Genomic DNA, 26,687 nt, shown 5'->3' with positions numbered 1-26,687 from the left:
AATACGCAGCACCGGCGCTCCTCATCTAAATCTAAGCGCAGCTCCTCCCATGGCAGGGGACGTGAGGGCCAGTCTTCCTCGCACCATGGCAGCTCAGAACGCCCGCAGGGGAGAAAATGCTGGGGTTGCCGTACCCTAATACCAGATGGTTCCTCCTTGTGCAAACCCTGTTATACCCAAGCTACGGGTGAAAGGGAAAAAACGGACCAACATATTGAGGAGGTGGTGCATAGAGTTTTAAAGGACTCTCTTGCTGAGTTGCATAAGCCAAGCACTTCTGCAGGTCCGTCACGCTCTCCTGACAGAGTTTTGTCGGTTCAGGATCCGTTTGAGTCTTCCCAACCCAGCCATCCATCTTTTCTCTCGTCAGAGTCCGATTCCGATTCGGATGACTCCGGTACTGGATTTGAGTTTGCCCTCGTGTCTCCGTTAGTTAAAGCGGTAAGAGAGGCCCTTGATTGGGAGGATCCTGCTGTCTCTTCTCCTAAGCAGAAGAAATATTTCAAGCAATTATGCAAAGAGCGCTTGAATTTCCCATTTCTAGAGGAACTGGGAGACATAATGACTGAAGAATGGAGCAAAGTGGAAAGGAAAAATTCCATGACCACTAAAGTAGTGAAGCTCTATCCTTTTAAACAGGAAAAGGTGAAATATTTGGAGTCGTCTCCTAGTGTGGATGCCGCAGTGATGCGTCTGGCGAAACACGTCACTCTCCCAACGGAGGATACAGCATCATTTAGAGATCCTTTGGATCGGAGGATTGACGCTGATCTTAAGCGAGCATACCTATCAGCCGGCATGGCCTGTAAGCCAGCAATGGCTTTGGCTACAATTTCCAAGGCCTTGGAGGTTTGGGTTAATGCCCTCGAAGATACTCTTGGTGGAGTTTCGGAGGAAGTGCTCCAAAGTTCTCCTATCCAGGAGCTGAAGATGGTTGCGGCTTCTTGGGGGAGGCTTCCTTGGACACCATTCACCTCTTGGCCCGGGTTATGCTGGCCTCCGTTACGGCCAAACATGCCCTTTGGCTTCGGCCTTGGGTTGCCAATGCTGCCTCTAAACAGGCTTGGTGTAGGATTCCTTTTGAGGGTTCTTCACTCTTTGGGAATAAACTAGATGCAGCCATAACCCGGGCCACGGGCGGAAAATCTGGGTTCCTTCCTCAGGACAAACGCCCAAGCGCTCTTTCCCAAGGAGACAAAATGCTAATCGCTCTAGGGAAGCGCGCAGCTACAGACCAGGGAAATCCTACAGGAGAAGCTGGAAGTCAAGACAGTCCTCCTTTCAGAAAGGTCCCAAGGGCCCTTCGTCAGGTGACCGGGAGGCCACCAAATCCTTTTGAGGTTGGACCCATCCAGTCTGTTCCGGTAGGGGCCAGGTTGCTCCAATTTCGGGACGTCTGGGCGGCCTCGATCCAGGATCCCTAGGTTCTAAATGTTGTGTCCCGAGGGCACTCTTGGGCGTTAAACAACGTTCCCAAGCCCAGGTTCATTGCAACTTCCCTTCCTCCTACAGCAGAAAAGAAGAAGGTTCTTCTCAGTTATGTGGATACCCTACTGGATCAACGAGCTGTAGTACTAGTTCCCGAAGAGGAAAGGGGTCAGGGAGTATATTCACCTCTCTTCCTCGTCCAGAAAAAGAACGGCACATGGCGCCCGGTAATAGATCTCACTTATCTAAACAGATCTATCCGTCGAGAGAGATTCAAGATGGAGTCCCTAATTACAATACAACATTCGGTTCTCCCAGGAGATTGGTTGGCATCAATAGACCTTAAAAGATGCGTACTTCCACGTTCCTGTGGCAAAAGAGTATCATCAATTCCTCCGGTATGCTGTCAATCATGTCCACATGCAATTTACATGTCTTCCCTTTGGGCTCTCGACTTCGCCTCGCACCTTCTCCAAGACGTTTTTGGCAATCGTGGCTCTCATCAGAACCAGAGGTATCAGATTACATCATTACCTGGACGATCTCCTTCTTCTGTCCCAGGACAGGGCCCAGTTACTGATACATCTGGAGCAGGTGATCCTTACTCTTCGGGCGTTCGGGTGGATTCTCAATTTGGAGAAGAGCCATCTGGTGCCCACGCAGTCCCTGGTATTTCTCGGAGCACTGTTCAACACGTTGAATTGCACCATATCTCTACCAGAAGAGAAAATTCCAGTAGTCCAGAGCAGAGTGGCTCTCGCTCTCGCTGCCTCCCATCTCACTGCTCGTCAGTGTCTAAAGGTGGTAGGGACTCTAGTGGCTACCTCGCCCATGGTGAAGTGGGCTCTGTGGAGGCTGAGACCCTTTCAGAAGGGGTTTCTACACCAGTGGACGACAGAGAACCTGTCACAGATTATTTATCTAACACCATTCATGAAAGGGTGTCTTCCTTGGTGGTTACGCCGTGCGAATCTAACCAACTGCCACTCAATTGCTCCAATTTCCTGGGTGACGATAACCTCCGACGCCAGCAGTACTGGCTGGGGAGCTCACTGCCGGTCAGAAGTGGCACAAGGCAGGTGGAACTTCTCCAATCACTGAGTGGTGTCCAACATCCTAGAGCTACGAGCCGCCTTCAAAGCCTTACAGGCTTTTCACCATCTGACTCAAGGGGCCTCAGTGTTACTTAGGATGGACAACACCACGGCAGTGGCATACGTCAAGAGGCAGGGTGGAACCCGCAGCATGACTCTACTCCAGGAAACAGATCCAAATATGTCTTGGGCCCAGCAACACCTGGCCAACCTCTCAGCGGTCTTTGTCCCGGGGGTGCTGAATACGGAAGCAGACTTCCTGTCCAGATTTCAATTGGACAACAACGAGTGATCCCTTCATCGGGAGGTGTTCAATTGGGTTCTGTCTCTGGGAGTCTTACCGGAGGTGGATCTCTTTGCGAGTCCACACAACAAAAAAATTTGGAAGTATTATACGAGGTTCAGGGATCCTCGAGCCTTCGGAGTGGATGCCCTCACGGACAGATGGAACTTCCAGGTTGCCTATGCCTTTCCACCGGTGCCTATAGTACTCCAATTCCTTCGGAGACTGAAGATGGAGGAAGTAGAGGTAATAGCGATAATTCCCTTCTGGCCCAACAGGCCTTAGTTTCCTCTGCTGTCCCTTCTCAGCTTCAGGGATCCAATCCCTCTGCCTCTCAGGCCAGACCTTCTATCGCAGGGGCCTACTCTGCATCCATGCCCTGCGCGTCTACACCTTAAGGTCTGGTTCTTGAGAGGGAGAAGCTGGAGGCCCTCGGATGTCCAGAAGAAGTGATTCCCACTCTTATGAGCTCAAGAAGGGCTAGCACCAACAGTGTATGAGAGAATCTGGGCAAGGTTTTTGAGTCATCAATCCCAGGGTTTGGGTCCGGCAGGTGCGCCTACCATTCAACAAATGTTGAGTTTCCTGCAGTCTGGTTTAGATCTGTCCCTCTCGGTTAGTTCTCTCCAGGTGCTAGTTTCTGCCATCTCAGCTTTCACCGGAATTCAGTGGGCAAGACATCAACTGATCCAACAGTTTTTTAAGGGCGCAGTCAGGCTCAGGCCTCAGAGAAAACCTAGATTCCCGAAATGGGATCTTCCGTTGGTCCTGGACTTCTTTGCTTCAAAAGAGGTTGCTTCCATGTCCATCAGGGAGCTTACGTTGAAGACGGTATTTCTGGTGGCTATCACCTCTGCTAAGAGGGTCTCGGAGATACACAATTTGGGCTGCAAAGAGCCTTTTCTGACCTTCTTTCAGGACAGAGTGGTCCTAATCCCTATGTTGGGGTCAAACCCTAAAGTAACATCTGTCTTCCACGAAAATTCTGAGATAGTTCTGCCCAACTTCAGAACAAATGAAGAATCCTTAGTCCATCCTTTAGATGTGGGTGACACTCTGAGTCAATACTTAGAAGCCAAATCCTCCTTCCGTCAATCGGATTTCCTGTTGTTTTTCTCCATGGGAATAAGAAAGGAATGCGTGCTTCTTCAAGAGCAGTGGCTGCATGGATTGTCCAGGCTATACAATGGGCATATAGAGCAAAAGGCTTGGCTCCTCCAGAGGCAATTACGGCTCATTCTACCAGAAGCATTGCTACATCCTAGGCAGTGTCTAAACACGTCGCGCCTGATGTGATCTGCAAAGCAGCCGCTTGGTCATCTGTGAATACCTTCCTTACACATTTACTGTGTTGAACCTGCTGCCTTATCTTCAGTTAACTTTGGCGTTCAAGTTTTGTCAGTTGACAGTGCCAATTAAAGTTTTCTTTGTTCAGCATCTTCCCATTACGGTAAGTATTTGATATCAATTTTCCGTTACATATATATATATATATATATATATATATATATATATATATGTATGTATTATCTCACAAAAGTGAGTACACCCCTCACATTTTTTAAAATTATTTTATTATATCTTTTCATGTGACAACACTGAAGAAATGACACTTTTCTACAATGTAAAGTAGTGAGTGTACAGCTTGCATAACAGTGTATATTTGCTGTCCCCTCAAAATAACTCAACACCCAGACATTAATGTCTAATCCGCTGGCAACAAAAATGAGTACACCCCTAAGTTACAGTGTCCAAATTGGGCCCAATTAGCCACTTTCCTTCCCTGGTGTCATGTGACTCGTTAGTGTTACAAGGTCTCAGGTGTGAATGGGGAGCAGGTGTGTTACATTTCTGTGTGTTTAGCTCTCACTGATCACTGGAAGTTCAACATGGCACCTCATGGCAAAGAACTCTGAGGATCTGTAAAAAAAAAAATTCTTGCTCTACATAAAGATGGCCTAGGCTATAAGAAGTTTGCCAATACCTTAAAACTGAGCTGCGGCAAGGTGGCCAAGACCATACAGTGGTTTAACAGAACAGGTTCCACTCAGAACAGGCCTCGTCATGGTCAACCAAAAAAGTGCACGTGCTCAGTGTCATATCCAGAGGTTGTCTTTGGAAAATAGACGTATGAGTGCTGCCAGCATTGCTGCAGAGGTTGAAGGGGTGGGGGGATCAGCCTGTCAGTGCTCAGACCATAGGCCGCACACTACATCAAATTGGTCTGCATGGCTGTCGTCCCAGAAGGAAGCCTCTTCTAAAGATGATGCACAAGAAAGCCCACAAACAGTTTGCTGAAGACAAGCAGACTAAGGACATGGATTCCTGGAAGCATGTCCTGTGATCTGATGAGAACAAGATAAATTCATTTGGTTCAGATGGTGTCAAGCGTGTGTGGCGGCAACCAGGTGAGAAATACAAAGACAAGTGTGTCTTGCCTACAGTCAAGCATGGTGGTGGGAGTGTCATGGTCTGGGGCTGCATGAGTGCTGCTGGCACTGGGATGCTACGGTTCATTTAGGGAACCATGAATGGCAACATGTATTGTGACATACTCAAGCAGAGCATGATCCCCCTCCCTTCAGAGATTGGGCCACAGGGCAGTTTTTCAACATAACGACCCCAAACACACCTCCAAGACAACTACTGCCTTGCTAAAGAAGCTAAGGGTAAAGATGATGGATTGGCATAGCATGTCTCCAGACCTAAACCCTATTGAGCATCTGTGGGGCATCTTCAAATGGAAGGTGGAGAGCGCAAGGTCTCCAACATCCACCAGCTTCGTGATGTCGTCATGGAGGAGTGGAAGAGGACCTTAGAGACAACCTATGAAGCTCTGGTGAACTCCATGCCCAAGAGGGTTAAGACCATGCTGGAAAATGATGGTGGCCACACAAAATATTGACACTTTGGACCCAATTTTGACATTTTCACTTAGGGGTGTACTCACTTTTGTTGCCAGCGGTTTAGACATTAATGGCTGTGTGTTGAGTTATTTTGAGGGGATAGCAAATTTACACTTTTATACAAGCTGTACACTTATTACTTTACATTGCAGCAAAGTGTCATTTTGTCAGTGTTACGTAAAAAGATATAATAAAATATTTACAAAAATGTGAGGGGTGTACTCACTTTTGTGAGATATTGTATAGGTTTCTGGGTTCTGAGCAATTTTGGAGCAAAAAAATTATGATTTTTACATGTGGGAGAGGAATGCCAGTATTGGCCCGGTATGGAAGTGGTTATTTTAACTCGGTGGCATATTTCATGATAACCTTTTCTTAGAGTTTAAAGGCATGGATAATTTGAATCCAGTAGACTGTAGGCAAAAATAGAGTAGGCTTGGGAACTGAGCGTTTCAGGGAACCTAAGATTTCAGCAACTATAGGGTTTTACTGAGTGACAGCCTCATGCACAACATTTTAAATCGGGGTAATGACATTTATAAGGCAGGTTTGGTCCACTGTTCATTTAAATACCAAATCCTATTTAATTGTAGTGTATCTTTAAAAGAAAACCGCTATAAGTATACAGATTATTGTACTTGCTTTTACTCACTATTCTTACTAGCATGGCAAATACAATTAAACTATGACTAACCTGTATTTCACAATTTATCTTTGTTCTGCGCACTTAGTATTGATTTGTGAATTTTTCCCATGTCTTATTTTTTACTTTCCTGTGTGTATGTTCTCTTGTAATCGCTCCTTTCAAGCTTTTCATTTCTCATAAATCAAAAGTGTGTGTAGCTAGTTATATATGTCATGTCCTACTGGCGTACGTGGCAGTCTTTTAGTACGGATGTTACAACTGATGTGTTCACGTGATTGATATGGCTAAACATAAACTCACTTGTTATTAGTGTCACATAATCAAGTTTGCTATACACTAAATTATCTAGTTATCTACTGTTCTGTCAATTTCTTATGACTCATTTCACCCTTTGTATAGGGAGCCTCAGCTTCCAGTAGCAATATTTCCGAGTATGTTACAATTCTGCTACTAGTGTGACGCAAACATCCAGTGAAATTCATGGATCAATAGACACGAATACAAAAAGTTCTCACCAGAAATTCTGACTGCCGTGAATTTGGCAAGGAAATCCTTCTCTGCTAAATGGGTGTTTGTCCTAATATTATTTCATCATTATAACAAGGGTTAGCAGTTAACTTAATATAATGGTTTATGTTAGGGGTCCAGTTGTTGTGGAAATACACCTAACATTAGACCTTGCTAGACTCTGACAGCCACAGGCACAGCTCCAATAGGCAGGGGGTGATGAGATTTTTAGTTTCACCCAAAGGCATATATAACAAAAACTATCAGCGCAAAAAAATATCAATAGTGAATGGTGCAATAATCAAATGATATAAAGACCGGCTGCACACACTAAAAGTGTCTAAACCACACAATGTTACATAGTTACATAGTTACATAGTAGGGGAGGTTGAATAAAGACAATAGTCCATCCAGTTCAACCTGTGTAGGTGTGTGTGACTGTAATCATCTAACATAGCCCTCAATCTCCTGATCCTTGAGATGTAAGTCTAAGAGTCTTTTGAAAGTCACCATACTACCCGCAGAAACCACCTCTTGTGGTAGACAATTCCACAATCTTGTAGCCCTAACAGTAAAGAACCCCCCACGTTGCCTGAGGTTAAAACGCTTCTCCTCTAATCGCATTGTATGTCCTCGAGTCCTCATGCAATTCCTTCGAATGAACAGCTTTTCTTCTAAGCTGAGATCCCCATTAAGATATTTATAAATTGCTATCATGTCCCCTCTCAGACGTCTTTTCTCCAGGGAAAATAAATCGAGCGATTGCAGCCGCTCTTCATAGGTAAGGTCCTCCAACCCCCTAATCAGTTTAGTTGCCCTTCTCTGGACTTTCTCCAGCTCCAACACATCCCTCCTGAGGACTGGCGACCAGAACTGGACAGAATACTCCAGATGCGGTCGGACCAGAGTTTTATAAAGTGGAAGGATTATAGTCTTATCTCTGGAATACATCCCTTTCTTTATGCATGCTAATATTCTGTTGGCTTTGGAAGCTGCCGCTTGGCATTGCATGCTGTTGCCTAATCTATCATCAACTAAGACTCCCAGATCTTTCTCCATTTTTGATTCCCCCAAGGGTTCCCCTCCTAATGTGTATTGTGTTTTTATGTTTTTGGTCCCCAAGTGCAAAACCTTACACTTCTCCACATTAAACCTCATTTGCCATGTCGTTGCCCACTCCGTAATTTTGTCCAGGTCATTCTGTAGGATATCTGCTTCATGCTGTGCAGTTATTGCCCTGGCCAATTTTGTGTCATCTGCAAAAACTGATAACGAACTACTGATCCCTTCCTCAATGCTGTTTATGAATAAATTGAACAAGGTTGGTCCCAGGACGGAGCCCTGGGGCACCCCGCTTACTACCTCAGACCAGTCTGAGTATGCGCTGTTTATTACTACCCTTTGGACACGGCCTTTTAGCCAATTCCGTATCCAAGAGCAAACCCTGCTGTCGATACCTGCAGACCTTATTTTATAAATTAAGCGCTTGTGGGGAACTGTATCAAACGCCTTAGCGAAATCCAAGTACACCACATCCACTGGTCTCCCCCTATCTAGCTCACAGCTCACTTCCTCGTAGAATGCTAAGAGATTGGTTTGACAAGAACGCCCATTTGTAAACCCGTGCTGGTTACTACTGATGATGTTGTTGTCTTTAGCATACTCTACGATATAGTCCCTTATCATCCCCTCCAAAAGTTTACATATTATTGATGTCAGACTGACAGGCCTATAATTTCCCGGGATATGTCTCTGGCCCTTTTTGAATATCGGAATCACGTTAGCCTTCCTCCAATCCCCTGGTACATCTCCTGTCCTAATACTGTCAGCAAAGATCAGGAACAGTGGTCTAGATATAACCATACTGAGTTCCTTGAGCACTCTCGGATGTACGCCATCCGGGCCTGGTGATTTGTTTGTGTTAAGTTTATCCAGTCTTTCCCTGATTTCCCCCTCTGTTAGCCATAGTGGCAAGTCCTGTGTATTACTACTAACCATACAGTCATGGTCAGTGTACCCTTCCTTTTCCTGCGTAAAGACTGACGAGAAAAAATAATTCAGCACGGTTGCTTTTTCAGTGTCCTCTGTAACCATCCTCCCATCATCGTTAATTATGTGTGCAATATGCTCTGCCCTAGTTTTTTTTGCTGTTGATATATTTAAAGAATTTCTTTGGGTTTTTTTTACTTTCCTCCGCTATTTGTCTCTCAAAGTTGATTTTAGCCATCTTGATTTCGTGTTTACACTTCTTATTTTCCTCCTTGTATTGCTGGAAGGCCGATACTGTGCCCTCTGATTTATATTTCTTGAAGGCCAATTTTTTTCCCCTAATAAGTTTTTTAACGCTAGGGTTTAGCCAGCCAGGTTTGGCTTTGTCTCTTCTAAATTTATTCCCCATAGGAATGCACTGCAAGATGCCTTTGCTTAATATTGTTCTAAAGCATTCCCATTTTTCCTCTGTGGTCAGTGATCCCAGGGTTTGGTCCCAGTTTACCCTTTCCATCAATGAGTACAATTTTGGAAAGTCTGCCCTTCTGAAGTTTAGGGTTCTTATGTTCCCCACTTGCCTTTTTATATTGTTATTTATACTAAATGTGATCATCCTGTGATCGCTAGAGCCCAGGTTGTCCTGGACTCCTACCTCCGAGATTATGTCTGGGTCATTAGTGATCAATAGATCCAGGATAGCATTCTCTCTAGTAGGGGAATCCACCAACTGCGACATGTAGTTATCCTGTAAGGTTTCCGTGAATAGCCGGGCCTTATGCGAGTGTGCAGTCCCCTCTTCCCAGTCAATGTCGGGATAATTGAAGTCCCCCAATATGATGACTGATCCTAGTTTTGCCGCTTTACCTATTAGTGCTAAAAATTCCAGCTCTACCTCCTCCCCTTGGTTAGGTGGCCTATAGCAAACCCCCACAACTACTTTTCCCTTATCTTCTTCCCTATCAAGTTCAACCCACACAGATTCTAAATCCATGCTCATCCCATCCGTAATGTCACTCCTTTCTAGCACCTTTATATTGTTCTTGACATAGAGACATACCCCTCCCCCTCTTTTACCAACCCTGTCCTTCCGGTACACCGAATACCCTTGGATATTGGCCAGCCAGTCATGTGAGGGGTCGAACCAAGTCTCCGTTATTCCCACAAGGTCTATGTCTTCCTCATGTACTAACATTTCCAACTCATCCATCTTATTAGCTAGGCTCCTGGCATTAGCATATACCCCTCTTAGTTTTACGGAAGTTAAACGTGATTGGCGGTTTTGTTTATTTCTGTTTGGTCTGCTGTTCTCCCGCACAGACCCGCCAATTGATGTTGTTGACCTACTGTCGCTGTTGACCCTACAACTGCCTTCAGTCCTCTGCTCCCTCCTGACTGATTCTACTTCTGAGCCCTCCCCCCCCGTCTCCTAGTTTAAAAGCCCCTCCAACTCGGTGGCCATCTTTCTCCCCAAAAGAGCTGTACCGTCCCCATTAAGGTGCAGCCCATCCTTACTAAAGAGCCGGTAGCCGACTGAGAAGTCAGCCCAGTTCTCCAGGAACCCAAACCCCTCCTTCCTACACCAATTCCTCAGCCACTTGTTAACTTCCCTAAGCTCCTTCTGCCTCTCCTGTGTGGCTCGAGGTACAGGCAGTATTTCAGAGAAAACCACCTTGGAGGTCCTTTTCCTCAATCTATTACCTAAGTCCCTGAAATCGTTCTTAAGGATCCTCCACCTACCTTTAACTTTGTCATTAGTGCCCACATGCACCATGACCGCTGGGTCATCCCCAGCCCCGCCCAACAATCTGTCTGCCAGATCTGCGATGTGCCGAACTCGGGCGCCCGGTAAACAACAAACTGTTCGGTTCACAGGCTCTGTCCCCTATACGCGTGACGTCGAAGCCCTACCACAGGCTTTGACTTCCTCAGTAGGGGTCTGAGGAAGTCAACGCCTGTGGTTGGGCTTCAACGTCACGCGTATAGGGGACAGAGCCTGTGTGCTGGAAGCGGTCTCTTCCTAGACACCATTTATGCTGATTGCTATGCACTTTGGAAGCGCCACCTTTTGTGAGTACTATTCCTTTTACTCAATAAAGCGGTTTACTGCAACCATACAGAGAGCACTAGATCTCTTCCTTTTTTCCCCCTTTATGTTTATCAGTGAGAATCCCTCTGAAGATGATAGGCTATCCATAGCCTTTACTATCTGAAGGTCCCTGTGTATATACAACGCTGTGATTGACCCAGCAGTGGGTCTATAGTGGAGGTGAGAGACCAATTTACCTGGTGGTGGGATTGCACTAATCACGAAAGCACTAATTCAGTTTTGCACAAGATTCTTTTGGACACGTGGATTCACTGTTTATTTGATTGATTGTATGGACATTGGAACATGTATGGACACTGATTTTAAATTTTAATACACTATGTGTGCACATGACTGGCGCAACACTACTTTTTGGTTTATTCACCCAAAGTCATAGCTCTAACCTTTTAGTCCCCCAGTGCAAGAAACCATAAAGGGCTCAGCTGTCCCCCGGCTAGGCTCCCCCCCCCTCCCCATCCAGTGGTGGAATGCCAGTGTCCGGTTGCAAGTGGGACCTTTGCTACCCTGGTAGTTCCGTCACTTTTTTCGGTAGTTTTTTTTTTATTTTTGTTATTTTATTATATATATTTTTAGCATTTTTTATAATTTAGTTAGGAGCCCCACTATGGGGGCTTTGGTGAAATGTTGAATCTTTAATGTTTCACCTTTGAGACAGAGAAAGGAGATTAGGGATGCTCAATCTCGATCTGTGCATCCTCAGCAGCACAGAATTAATTGGATAGGTAAAGCTCTTTATTGAACTTCTCGTTCATTTTTTAAACTCATGCATAGTAAATACAGTTTGCCTCAGTTATTCATTAAGACTAGGAAGGGGCCGGTAAATTATAGATTTACTGGCCCCTTCCCCGCTCTCCATCCTAACAGATTACCCTCAGCAGCCGGAGGGAGAAGAGAAGGGGGAACCTGGCAGCACTGCAGGGGGGACCAGGGCAGTACACAGGAACCCGATTACAGCAGGAGGTGGATAGGAGGGACGGCAAGCGTTGTGTAGAGGAAACAATTCCCTTAATTTTCCTCCTGCAGCCTTTCAGCAGGAAAATTGAGGGATTTGGTTCCTCTATATGCCGACCCTCCTATCCAAGTGCACAGGAGGGCTCCCTTGTAGCTTGGGGCCTGGTTGCAATTGCGACCCCCTGTACGTACACCCCTGGTTTCACCACTGCTGGAGTGTTGAGGTTTCCTACTTCTAGTTTAGGTTTTAAAGCCTAATCGGTCCGCTAACTATGTTCCAGGAGGACCAAAACAAATGTCTTACAGTTGGTAAGAAGTTGTCTACTTGCAGAGATCTGACATGCACCCTTCTGAGTCAAACCTAAAGCTCCGCAATTAGCAATATTCATGCACCCCACTGATTGGTGAGCTCTGGCTCTAATTCAGCAGAGAGCAAAAGAGATCACTGATTCCCCAGGGAGAGAAAGGGTAGCACTCTGCAGCATGCTGTCAGGGAACAGGCTTTTCTTCTCGAGCTATGGCTGCTTTAGAAATAAAACCCACTTTACGCCCTGGTTCACACTGAATGTGGCTTTGAAATTGTGTGACTTCACTTGAAATCAAACTATTTCAAAGCCGCATGTCAGTGTGACTTCAGGTGCGACTTGGCTGATATGAGTGCAACTTGACGCACAGATGTCTATGCAAGTCACACCTGAAATCACCAAAAGTAGTTCAAGAACCACTTGTTTCAAATCACTGCGGCACCACCACTAAGTCAGAATTGCACCACTTTGAACAGTTCCATTGCCAACAATAGGCTGCAACTTGTCATGTGACTTGACCTGTCAGATGGCATGACAAGTCGCACCTATACGAATGGGGGATAAGACATTGAACACGGTTTTAGTGCACCTGGAGCATATGTAGTTGATTTAAACTGAGGGTTTGATTAGGCTATAAACCTAAACCAGGAGTAGGAAACCTTGGCACTCCAGCTGTTGTAAAGCTGCAAATCTCATCCTTTCTCCACCTCTGGGTGTCATGCCTGTGGGCTGTAAGAGTCTAGCAATGCCTTGTGCTTAAAAAGAAAACAAAATGTAAGACTTTGCACATCTTTTAGTTTTTATGCATCTGTAATGTATTTAGATTAAATTGAGGGAACTATTGGGCTTTTATTATGCATGTAAACCCTGACGAAGAATTTCTTATTTGCTCCCTTTTTTTCTGTTTATTATACCACTGAAAGCATTTTGTTATATCTGGGGAATGAAAAAAACTTTCTAAAGCTGGCCAGTGACAATTCGAACCATGTATGGGCAGCCTGAATGTACCCATTGATTGTTTTATCAACTTGGGTACAACCAGCCTGCCGGATTTTATGTGCAGGAGGGATTCCCCTGTCAACACTGTCTGTGTTAATAGGGGACTTGAAAAAATTAAATTTGCTTTGTCTATGGCCAGCCTAAGATCTCTTTCACACTGAGGACATTTTTTTAAGCACTTTTGCGTTAAAAAGCTCAAGAAAAAATGCTTCCCTTTGCAAACAATGAATGTGTTCACATGGGGGAGGTGTGCTTCCATTGCAGTGAAAAAAAATCCTGCTTGCAGCATCTTTGGAGCATATTTGGGGAGCTAAAAAACTGCACCAAAAACGCACCTTCCCATTGAAAGCAAAGAAAAATGCGGCAACAACGCACCTGTGATGCGTTTTTTGAGTCAGAAGGCCTTGAAAAACTGCACCGCAAATGTAGTAAAATCACGTATGCGGTTTTGAAGTAGATCAGTGTGAAAGTGCCCTAAGAGTAGGAGTTGAAGAGAGTTGACTTTTTCTGAAGAAGTCCTGCTTCACTTCTTTGAGCGAACACAAGTACATTCTTTAAACCCTCCTATAATGCAAGGCCTATCATGCTGACATGTTTTTTTTCCCCCCTGTCTTTCAGTGTGCTTTAATGGTGATCTGTAGCAATACCTATTACATGCCATGTATTATTACACTCATTGGAACACAAACTAAAAAAAAAACAATCCATATGTGACCTCAAAGTGTGTTTGGGGCACATGCATACTTTATACATGCAACCTAAACCAGGTAATTTTCATGCATACATTTATTTTTATGGTTAGCACAGAGTTTTGCCCACTATTAGCGATAGGAAAGCTGTAAAGCAGTAAGGAGAAACTGTTAAAGCAGAACTAAACCCTCCTATCCTTTTACAGTCAAGGCAGCGATCTTATCCACTTTGATGTTTGGTGGCCATGGTGCTACACATATGATCAGTTATGACGCCAACCATTTGAAGGCTTGACAAGCAATTGTGATATTTCATTCATGGCATGGCTTGATTGTAACAGTTTTTGGAAACCGTTAAATTGATGGGTTTAGTTCCACTTAAAAAAAAAAAAAAAAAACTATATTAAACTCTAGATCAGTCTTCTAGGCTGTTATATGTGGAGACTCACATGGGCTGGTGTCATTATTTTTGCAAAAAAAGCCCTCCTTTTTCCCTCTCCTTTTTTTTTTTTTTTTTTTTTCTGGCGTTCTGCTGTATTATCTAATTAGGGGTTTCTTGTTTTTGCTTGCATTTCTTCTTCTTTTTTTTTTTTTTCCCTATTAATGACTGATGATGTAGGACCTAAAGTGATTGTAATGTCTTCTTTTTTTTTTTTTTTCTATAACAGTCATGTTACACTTACCTGCTTTGTGCAGTGGCCCAGATCCTCATCTTCTGGAGTCACTCTTCTGTGTTTCTGGCCCCTCCCTCTCGTTGAGTGCCTCCACTGCAACAGCTTGCTGTGGGGGCACCCGAGTCGAGTAACAGCTCCCTGTGTCCATTCAGACACGGAGCCCCTGTCCCCTCTCTCTTCTGATTGGCTGGCTGGCTGGCTGACTGACTTTGATTGAAAGCAGTGGGAGCCAATCGCGCCTTGCTGCTGTCTCAGCCAATGAGGGGAGTCCTGAGCAGCTGAGAAACTCCTGCAACATTGCTGGATAAATATAGGCTCAGGTAAGTATACGGGGGGGGGGGGGGGGGGCTGCTGCACACAAAAGGGTTGGTTTTTTTTGTTTTTGTTTTTTGTTTATCCTAATGCATAGAATGCATTAAAGTGGATGTAAACCCTCACATATACTCAGTGAAGTGAACAGCCTCAAATGATACATAGAGATCATAGAGATAAAACAAATCTTCTCCCTACATAAGTTTTACGTGCATATCTGCTGTCTATCTATATATATATATATATATATATATATATATATATATATATATATATATATATATATATATATATATATATATATATATATATATATATATTCTTTAGTAAATAAGATTTGTTAGATTTTCTCTTCCTGTTCAGCACTGGCAGTGTAGTGAAGCCTTACACTTTATGACAGCTGATTAGAGGAAAGGCATACACCCCCACTCCACATAGGCAGAGGAAGGAAGAGCTGTGCTGTGACAAGACCAGCTATCTGCTAATCTCTGAATAGCAACCTCCCATGACACACATTTCAGCCTGGTTTTAACTCGGTTGATAGAGAACTTGTCAGAAATGATCATGCTGATAACATAGGAACGGAGCAGTAGATAGCCACAGGACTCACGGAGCAGGAGATGGACACAGGACTCAGGGCTTTGGAGAGAGATAAGCGAACACTGCAGATAGATGTGCTTAGGTCAAATTTAATGAATACGCTTTACATCCACTTTAAGATAAACTAATCTTCTGCCTTTACAATTCCTTTTAGCCAGCCATACATGGAACAAAATCTGGCCTGTTCAGCAGCAACTGGCTGCATTTCGATCTATGTTTAGGCAAGCTGGTTATACAGAATTCGAATCACCAATTGACTGACTTGCGTATAACCAGCTTATCAATCAGTGCACCTGCTATAGTCTTCTCACTGTCAGAATACAATGTCTCAACAGGAGTGATTCCCCCATCCACATTGAGTGAAACCACATGATTAATGTATGTCATGTCTTATTGAATGTTGGATGCTGCAGAGACTTTTACATCTGGCTTTGGTGCACTTGGTGCGTGCAATGATTGTTGCTAAAAGATAACTTTCTCTGTCGCTCATTGACAGACGTAGTCCTCGTTGATTAATAACAACTCGGGTTATACTGCCCTCTACAGGAGTAGGACTAGACAGGAAAGAAAACATTCTGGCCACACCCTAGGGGCAGTCCCAGAGGGTATATCCTCTCTCTCTCTCTCTCTGCTACAGCAAATCAGTTTTTTTCTGTCTATTTAGGAGTAAGGACCTAGATGCCTTGCTAGGATCTTCGGTCCTGGCAGGAATTTTTCTTAGAAAGATTTTTTTTTAGACAGCTTTTTTCTCCAGTGTTCCTGTGAGATCTTCAAGCAAGAAAGCTGTAACTGGGCGACGGGCTGGATGTTGAGATCCAGTGGTCACCCCAGTTGAGCCTACGAGCGCATGCAGGCCATAGCTCCGCGCTGGGTCGGCCGCGACATAGTCCCACTAGGACGGGGACTGACCCTGCGAGTTAAATGTCTCGCCTGAACGCCAATGACCAACAGAGTCACGGCGTCCATATTGGTCGACAGCCCCCCCACCCCGGCGGAGAGGGGTTCTGTCAGGAGTGGCGCCCGCCTGGTTCCGGTAGGGTGAGTAGTATGTTCCCCCCCCCCCCCTGTCGGGTTTGTGGTGGACGCGGGCCCCTCTCTGGAATGGTAGGATGGATCTCCCCTCTATCCTATAACAGGTCACAGATCCCCCAATTTGAGTGTGATTTTTGTGAACAAAAACCAGGAGGCTTGGTTTGGGAGCTGACTATCTAAGGTCATTGCAAAACTGATCAGGGTGACTGAAGTCAGTGGCAGTACATAAGGGGCATTACTATTGAAGTAAAAGGTATCCTACCTGTCAGAGGTGTACACAGGCCGATGCCTATGCCTGAGTCACTGCAGTCCAGATCGCCATTCCTCCAGCAAAGGGTCACTTCGGAAGGACAGAGGGCTGCCTCCCGACGGCCCACGGACCGCATGCGGCCCGCCAGGGTCCTGTACCGCCGGCCAGGCTTATCACCAGTCAGGGTGAAGGTTGTGGGGCCGAGATACTCCCGCAGGCTGCCAGGCCGAACATAAACATCCCGCAGGCCGCTGCTACCTGCCGCTATCCTTTACAGGCCGCCGCCATTTTCTTGCAGATCGCACGAGGCCGCCATATTGGCGTAGCCTCGTGTCTCCAGCATGGGGGCGGCCATGTTTGAGGTGACCAAACACCTCGAGGCGCTATGGGGAGGCGCCGGAAGGCGTGTAAAGGGGCGGAGCCGCCTCCTTTTTCCCGGCGTAGCCTTGTGTCTCCAGCATGGGGGCGGCCATGTTTGAGGTGACCAAAAAACCTCGAGGAGCTAAGGGGAGGTGCCGGAAGGCGTGAAAAGGGGCGGAGCCACCTCCTTTTACCCGGGAAAGCCAGCCAAAGACTTCCTGTCTGTAATAGACAGTGCTGGAACAAGTTGTATTGAAACTCTGTGCATCAAGTGGTGAGCCTTGGGGTCTCTCTCTCTCTCTCTCGCTCTGTAGGGGTCCCTAAGCAGGTAACACTGAGGGGCGCTGTGGCGCTGGGGGTCTAAGAAAAAAAAAAAACATTTTTTTTTTTTTTTTTTTGGCTAATTAATTTTTTCCGGCAAGTGTCTGGAATAATCATGGACTCTGCCACACAGGTACCCCCACCTGTTTCCCTCGAGGTGGCCGCAGGACCCTCCAGTTCACAGAGTATGGATGCACTCACAGCAGTTTTGGAGTCTTTGGTGTCTCGGGTGGAGACGGCCTGTCAGAGACGGGGGTCAAAGCGACCCCCGCCTACCCCTATGTCATCTGATACTTCAGATTCTGAGATGGTCGTTGCAGCTGCAGGTCCCTCTGTAGGGGCTGTTGTCTCAGGTAAAGTTCCCTCAGACAGTGAGGAGGACGTTCCTGCCTCCGCCATAGCACAAGAAGAAGCATTGGTGGACGCACTAGTTGTGGCGCTCCGGGAAACCTTAAGACTTGAGGTTTTACCGGCAGAAGCAACTGAGATGGAAATTCCCTTTTGGTACTAGTAAACCTACCAAGACGGCGAAGGTTTTTCCTTTACCCAAATGTTTTGGTAATAAAATTAAAGAGGAATGGGATCATTCAAAACGTACCTTTACTGTTTCCAAGCGCATTGCTAGACGCTATCCGTTTGAGGAATCCCTCATTAAGAAATGGACGGTACCACCAGTGGTGGATCCACCTATTTCCAGACTGAATAAAGCCACTGTTATCCCGTTGGAGGACGCTCCGTCCTTTAAGGATCCGGTGGATCTGAAGATGGAAGCGGAGTCCCGCACTATTTTTTCCCTGATAGGGTCAGCCTTTAGACCAGTGATTGTCATTGGTTTAGTTTCACAGACATTAACGGAATGGGCAAGATTGGTACGCCATGACCTAAAGGGGAAAGGTATCCCCCAGGCAGCATCTGATTTGATGGAACAAATTATACAAGGACTGCAGTTCGTCTGTGACGCAGCCCTGGATGCCACCCCCTTGTTAGGGCATGCATCTATGACAGCGGTAATCCTCAGACGTGTGCTGTGGTTAAAGTGCTGGTCAGCGGATCTAGGTTCCAAAAAAGCCTTGGCGAATCTCCCCTTTCAGGGGAATCGCCTATTTGGGGCCACCCTAGATGAGATCATTAAGGATGTCACTGGGGGCAAGAGCACTTTTCTGCCGCAGGCTGCTAAAGCTAAAGGACCTCGTAACAAGCGTGGACCTTTCTTTGCCGCTCATAAAGGGTTCGTTCGCTCCGCTGGGGCGAGCGGGAAAGGCAAAGCCCCTCTAGGAGGGTTCAAGAGGCGCTGGTCGGGCAAACAAAAGGCCGACTCAGCCAAACCTGAAGTTAAGGCTAATACAGCCTGAAGGTGCGCCCCCACCCGGCTTAGGGGTGGGGGGACGTCTTCACTGGTGTTCAGATCTAGGGCTTTCCTGAATCCCGGACTAAGGGGTTCAGGAGATCATACGATCAGGATACAAGATCGAGTGTCGATCACTGCTACCGGTGCGATTCTTCCCTTCCAACATTTAGGTGCTACAGGGAGCGGTAGTTACCGTTCCCTGAACAGATCATTTTCTTTACCTTTTCCAAAGATTAATTTCAGTTCCCTACAGGAATCGGATCCGGTTGAGCAAACAGACCAAGGAGCCTCTAGTCTGGTGACTTCGGTCTCTAATGCTCAACCAGGAGAAATCACCACTCCTGATAAGAATCAAGTTTCTGATAAATGTGTGGGAACAGAGAGCGATCAGACTTTGTCGGATTGCCTGGACCAAGCAGCTCTAGGGCAGCCTGGTTCGGATCCAGTCAGACAAGATCAGGGTGATGACTTAGGTCGATCACCAAGGATTTCACCATCTGTGTCTTCTTCAGAGCATCCCGGAGGTGGATCTGTTGGCATATCGGCTCAACAGGAAGGCGCGGAGGTTGGTAACGCGCGCCCGCGATCCTCTAGTTGACGCAGCAGACGCGCTGAACGGCCTACTAAGGCAGTATCAGCTACTAGACTCAACAGGAAGGCGCGGAGGTTGGTAACGCGCGCCCGCGATACTCTAGCGGACGCAGCAGATGCGCTGAACGGCCTACTAAGGCAGTATCAGCTACTAGACGTCTTCCCCCCCCTCTCAAGTTGCTGCTGAGACTTCTCCGCAGGATAGAGATAGAGGGAACTCCCAGTTATCCTGGAAATTCGAGGTCGTCAGGGCGACTTGGACATGCTAGTCGCGAACGCTCCTTGGAGACCTCCTCTCAGGGAGGATCTGCGGTCTCAAGGACCGATCTTCCATCATGCTTTACAGTTGCTGGTTTTAATGGCCTGGCCATTGAGACCCAGGTACTGAAGGGCAGAGGGTTGTCAGCTTCAGTTATTCCTACTCTAATTAAAGCAAGGAAAGCGACTTCCAGCAAAGTCTATTATCGCACATGGAAGACTTATATTGCGTGGTGTGAATCTTTGGGATTTCCCCCACGTACCTATTCGGTGACCCGAATCTTGGCTTTTCTGCAAAAGGGGGTTGAGCAGAAACTATCCGTGAGCACCATCAAGGGTCAGGTTTCAGCATTAGCAATCTTCTTTCAGAAGCCTTTGGCTACTCATTCCTTGGTGCGGAATTTCATCCAGGGGGTGCGGCACTTGGCTCTGCCAATCCGCGCGCCCTTACCACCTTGGGATCTTAATTTGGTTTTGTCGGTTCTGCAGAAACTTCCCTTTGAAAATATCAGGGAGATTCCCTTGCTTACATTATCTCAGAAGATGGCCTTCTTGGTGGCTATCACTTCTGCACGCAGGGTGTCAGAACTGGCTGCATTATCATGCCATTCCCCATATCTAGTGGTTCATAGGTATAAGGTAGTTCTTCATCCAAAGCCATCCTTTCTTCCTAAGGTGGTTTCAGACTTTCATCTGAATGAAGATATTGTGCTACCTTCCTTGTGTCCTCAGCCCAATCATCCTCGGGAATATGCGTTGCATTCCTTGGATGTGGTTCGGGCAATCAGGGTATACCTGAAGGCTACGGAAACGTTCCGTAAGACGGATTCACTTTTTGTGATCACGGATGGCCCCAGAAAGGGGTTGCCTGCATCTGCCGCGACTATCTCCAAATGGATTAGACAGACGGTGGTACAGGCTTATTCTATTAAGGGTCGGAATCCTCCGTTCCCTGTTAAGGCGCACTCCACTCAAGCGCTCAGTACTTCCTGGGCCTACCGCCATCAGGCGTCAGTGGTCCAGGTGTGCAAGGCGGCCACCTGGTCGTCGGTGCATACCTTTACAAAATTTTATAAAGTTGATGTGATGGCATCGGCGGATGCCTCATTTGGCCGCAAGGTTTTGCAGGCCGCAATTTGAGGAGACCGGTGGTCTACCTCGAGGGTTTTTTCCGTTGGAATTTCAGTTGAGTCTCATCGTTTGATTGATGAGCCTTTAAAACTTCTAGTTGGCACCGGTTGGGCCTTCTAGATTGGATTTTGATTTCCATTTTCCCACCCCTCATTTGTGGTACTGCTTTGGGACGTCCCGAGTTGTTATTAATCAACGAGGACTACGTCTGTTAATGAGCGACAGAGAAAAATGGATTTTTGTAAAATCTTACCGTAAAATCCTTTTCTCTTAAGCTCATTGACAGACGTAGTACCCGCCCCTCTGTTTTTTGAGTTGGGTTGGGTTAAATTCTCTAAACACTGCTTTGTGACATAACTGATTTGCTGTAGCAGAGAGAGAGAGGATATACCCTCTGGGACTGCCCCTAGGGTGTGGCCAGAACGTTTTCTTTCCTGTCTAGTCCTACTCCTGTAGAGGGCAGTATAACCCGAGTTGTTATTAATCAACGAGGACTTCATCTGTCAATGAGCTTAAGAGAAAAGGATTTTACGGTAAGATTTTACAAAAATCCATTTTTTAGAGATTTTCCAGCATGGTTTAAGCTCCATTCACACCTAGGCTATTTGAATAAAGGGCGGAATCAGTGATTGTGAGCTGTGATTTTTGCCGCAGTTGTCGTGCGATAAATCGCAACGCTTGTCACTCAAAAAAGAGCAGCAGCTTCTTTTGGGTGGTAGCGTTGCACAAAATAGTAGCACGATTGGGTTGCCATGGAGAAGTGATGGCATCGCAAACGCATTTCACGATTTGGAATCGGGGATAGAATTGCAGCGATTCCGCCCGCGTTTCAAATCGTCAAGGCATGAATGGAGCCTGAAGGTTACTTGAACAAAGATTAGGATATTTTTATGGTCATTCTAAAAAATGTACGTGAAAACAAGAAAAAATAGCTACTCTGGTTCATGTTAACGGTAATAAAGTCAAATAAATATGTAAACTTAAATACATAAAAATACAATTACTAACGATCACAAAGTGCAGTATTACTAATACCAATTTGTAGCAATGCACATAAAAGAAATGTGTATATATATTATGCAATGGTTCTAGCTCTGATGTTGTGTAACCTTCCACATGAAGGAAGGGAGGACAAACAGTCTGTGAGCAGGATGGGCAGAGTCCCTCATAATATTAAGTTGTTATTGTTGGTGGTCACATTTCTTTTGCATTGTTTTACCACCTCCTGCAGTGTCTGTATGTCTGCAGCAATAATTGTAACAAACAGTAATGCAAGAAGTAAGGATGCTCTCCATCACACACCCCTAAAATGAGAGAAGGATTGAAGTACCAAGGCCAGCACACTTCCATCTCTTCAAAAAGTAAAGCTGTTGATAGGCCTTCATCACTATGCTGGATGTATTGTGCTCCAGGTGAGGTTATCAGAGTTGTGCGGTCCCAAATATCTAAGCCAGGGTCCATCTCAACAGCCTCACCTCTGATGTACAGAGGAGGGGGAGTAGTGCTGGTCCTCCCAAAGTCCTTGTCTTTTTGTTAATGGAGAGATTATTACCTTTGCGCCAGGCTTCGATTCTCTACTTCGTGCCCATACTTGCACTCATCACAGTGAGTTCCACTACGGCTGTATCTGCAAATGTCAGAATATGATTGCTCAGTTACTGTACATGGCTCAGAAATTTTAGTGTGTACAATAAGGGGCTCAAGATGCATCCCTTGGTGGGAACCAGTATTGAGGATGATGTAGGAAAATCACATGGGACTCCTAACAGGCTGGGGTCTAAAAGTCCAGTAACCAGTTGCACAAAATTGAACTCCTTAAAGTAATGTCAGTTTATCAGGATTTGTGGAATAGTATTGAAGGCAGAACTAAAATTCAAAACTGCAATCGAGCATAATGCTTTTTCACCAAAATAAGAGCTAAGTGAACTACTGATGTGATCTGTAGTGGATTGGTATTGTGTCTATGCATACCGATGGAGGTCTAAGCAGAAGTTGGACTTTTTTTAATTGTGCTATGACCAGCCTTTGAAAGCACTTATAATTATTGGAGTTAGTGCTTTAGGGCTATGTGAAGAGGTAATACTAGTAGGTATCCGACTTTAGCAATGGAAATCCGGCCCTGCCTTTTTAATAAGATTATGAATTATTTTCTTTTCTTGTAGCGTGTCTGCAGGCTTTGAGGGCATGAAGCAGCAAGAAGTATGCAATAAGATTGTGGCAAAGCTGTTAGAAAATTATTCAAAGTTCTTCGAATGTGAGCAAACCGAAAAAGACGGCTTATGTGAAGATATGGCCCGGATAATTACAGTAAAGGTAATAAAACCTAAAACTTCACTGTACCTTGAGCCTTTATTTCTTCTGATGTTCATCTGCGAGGGATTTATACATGAGTGTTAAATCCTATGCTTAAAGCACAAACTGCTCAACACTGGTAAAGAAGCCAGATTTATGAAGAAAATAATATAATCGTAGAGGCTTTGAAAAGTTAAAAATAGCCCACATATAATACTGTACATTGTCCATAAAAAGTAACAGGTAATTGCAATGTTCACAAACCTCTCATAATGTATAGCATTAGCTGCTAAAGTGTTCCTGTTCCAGCATAGTGGAATACTTTTAGCTTTCTTAGAAAATGGACTGCAAGTGGCTGCTAAGCAAATACCTGTTACCTTGCAGATTCAGAGGACAAATTGTCTCTTGACTAATTAAAAATAATTTTCCAATAGTCCTGTGCTCATGAGTGCTGTCAAATACCGGTAATCTTTTTGAGATGAGAAATGAGGGACACCTTTTAGCCCAGGAATGTAGGCAAAGGCCTCGTTGTGCCCCTATATCTGCGTTCAGCACACCACAATACACAGATGTTAACCATCTCTGTGTCTTAGTGTGCTGCCTTGGATAAAAAAAATGCGCAGGTCTGTTAAAGCCTGTATGCCATGTGTTGGCAGCCTATTTAAAATGAATGGGTTTCCATAAAACACTGTATGGTAATGCGCAACTCCTTGCTCTTCTGGACCCCTCACTCTGTTCCTTTTACCAAGGCAGGCCTTTCAGGTATAGGAGAACATGTGACCTTTAACCTCTGATCCTCCACATGTGATGGCCCTTGGGCCTGAACGGCTAATTGGCAGGCCTAAACACTGTCACTTGAAGTGCAGTGACATCATTCATCCGGATAAATTCAGACGGTGTCTAACATCGGAGCTTACGGGGAGTTATCCCCTGTGGTGAGGTGGTGGTGAAGAAGTGTGAATGGGTGAGTCTACCTAGGACGATAGACTTCCAGCAGACAATCTTGTTACCCAGTCTTTGCAGCAGTTGCTTGAATGCCTATGCTGCTTCTGAATTGTTTTTGTGTTTTTTATTAAAAAAGGAATCCATTCCATAATTTTACAATTCCTATCTCCAAAAACATATATGTATATTTCAAAGCTGCATACAATATGAAAGCCCCAAAGGAGCATGTATAACAGCTGTATTACATGCATGCCATTGGGAAGATTTTTTCTCAGGTGATGGTGATTTGGCACTGTTCTGTTTGGGGTGTGGTATCAATTTTGGTACGCACCTTTAAAAGATCTTTGCTTCTTTGCATGTGTAGGCGGTGAACAAGCACAACATTACGTGTGAAACGCCTCTACCTTTCTGCATCCTGTACGACTGTCCGTTGGTTATCAATAAACAAGCATCATTATAATCTGTTGGAGTGCGACCATTTTCGTTGGTTATTATCAAGTAGCAGAGGGGATTGTTAATCAGTTTCAGCTGTTGTTAATAAAATTAACAGGTGCACTAGATGGGCAACAATGAGGCAATCTCAAACGGTTTTACAGGTAGAGGCCACTGGCATTTTTTTTACCCTACTCTTATTTCTGAAAGTTTTTTTTCACCAGGTTTGCATTTGGCTAGGGTCAGTGTCTCTACAGGTAGCATGAGAAGATACCTGGACCCTATAGAGGTTGCACAGGCAGTCCAACTCCTCCAGGATGGCACATCAATATGTGCCATTGTCAGAAGGTTTGCTGTGTCTCCCAGCACAGTCTCAAGAGCATTGAGGAGATTCCAGGAGGCAGGCAGTTACTCTAGGAGAGCTGGATAGGGCCGTAGAAGGTCCTTAACCAAGCAAGACCAGTATCTGCTCTTGTGCAAGAAGGAACAGGATGAGCACTGCCAAAGCTCTGCAGAATTACCTCCAGCAGGCCACTGGTGTTAATGTCTCTGACCAAACAATCAGAAACCATCTTCATGAGGGTGGCCTGAGGTCCTCTAGTGGGCCCTGTACTCACTGCCTGGCGCTGAGGAGCTCAATTGGAATTTGCCATTAAAAACGAGAATTGGCAGGTCTGCCTCTGGCCTCCTGTGCTTTTTTTTTAGATGAAAGCAGGTACACTTTGAGCACATGTGACAGACTTAAAAGGGTCTGGAGAAGCTGTGTAGAATGTTTTGCTGTCTGTGTCATTGTTCAGCATGACTGGTTTGGTGGTGGGTCAGTGATGGTCAGGGGAGGCATATCAATCAAGGGATGCACAGACCTCTACAGGCTAGACAATGGCACCCTGACTGCCATTCGGTATCGGGATGAAATCCTTGGACCCATTGTCAGACCCTACACTGGTGCAGTGGGTCCTGGGTCCCTCCTGGTGCACAGGAATGCCTGGCCTCATGTGGCAAGAGTATGCAGCCAGTTTCTGGAGGATGAAGGAATTGATACTATTGAATGACCCCCACGCTCGCCTGACTTCAATCCAATAGAACACCTCTGGGATTATGTTTCGTTCCATCTGATGCCACCAGGTTGCACCTCTGTCTGTTCAGGAGCTCCGTGATGCCCTTGTCCAGATCTGGGAGGAAAAACCCCAGGACACCATTCGTCGTCTCATTAGGAGCATGCCCCAATTTTGTCAGTCATGCGTACAAGCACGAGTGGGCCATATAAATTACCGAGTACCATTTTGAGTTGCTGCAATGATATTTCAGCAAAATAAACTAGCCTGCTGCATAATTTTTTCACTCTGATTTTCGGGGGGGGGGGGGGGGGGGGGTCTTTGAATGCAGCCCTCTGCCTGCAAAGACCTATGTGGAATCCTTTTGTTCCTAACACATTGCCCAGTCCATATCCGTATAGATATCCAGCGTGATATTTTCCCCATTTAGATTTGATGTGTTTTCAAAGTGTTCCTTTAATTCTATTGAGCAGTGTATTTAGTTAGCTATGAAGTGAAAATCTTTAACCTATGTGAAGTGTTACAAATATTAATTATGTATTTGTACTTTATCACAGGAATATAATTCAGATAAGCAGGTAATTGCAACAAGGTCTGCTGAAATCGAGGTTCCTTCTATATCTCCACGAATAATGGTAGGTTTAATATGTTTAATAACTGTTTTATGTATAGTGCACAGAGTTGAAATATGCAGAAACTCCTAGCAACTAGTTAGACATTGGCTATAAGTGCTTTTAGTGAACAGTCTAGTAAAAATAGCTTCGGTTTGGTTGCTAGTGGGGCAGGCATACAGCTAGCAGTTTCATTTTCACTTCAAAATCCCAGTTTAATTTTCACCTGAATTGTTTTATTTAGGAGTCTAAGTGTCCACTGTATGACTGTGTAATTTCACAGTTAATAATCTGTAATTGACACAGGTGCATTCATTGGAGCAGCCATTGAAGACAAATAATATTGATTTAGACAGCCCCAAATTATCGCCAAGATTAAAGGTAAGTAAAGAAGACATTTTTTTGAAAATTTCCTTTTAAAGTGCATGAAATCTAGATTTATGTAAAGCCTAGATGTGTCTATATGAAATTTTTAGGTTTGCATTTGTAAATGATGACATGTTTACCAGCTTTTGAGCTAAATAATTCACTATATGAACAGCAGCCCACTTTCCAATTAATTTGGGTATTT

At 45.2% G+C, this 26,687-nt stretch overlaps 1 protein-coding gene across 1 annotated transcript in view; it reads left to right on the top strand.

Moving 5' to 3' along the window:
• The window catches only part of FAM13A (family with sequence similarity 13 member A), a 321,224-nt gene that overhangs the window by 53,990 nt on the left and 240,547 nt on the right, over positions 1 to 26,687 (top strand). The window contains exons 4-6 of the mRNA XM_082272109.1: positions 22,944 to 23,094; positions 26,063 to 26,140; positions 26,423 to 26,497. Of these exons, the coding sequence (XP_082128235.1) occupies positions 22,944 to 23,094; positions 26,063 to 26,140; positions 26,423 to 26,497 (304 nt within the window). The remainder of the gene's footprint in view (positions 1 to 22,943; positions 23,095 to 26,062; positions 26,141 to 26,422; positions 26,498 to 26,687) is intronic.

This window comes from Pelophylax lessonae (genome assembly GCF_965119305.1).
Source record: "Pelophylax lessonae genome assembly, chromosome: 1".
NCBI lineage: Eukaryota > Metazoa > Chordata > Amphibia > Anura > Ranidae > Pelophylax > Pelophylax lessonae.
This window is presented reverse-complemented; position numbering and strand designations above follow the sequence as displayed.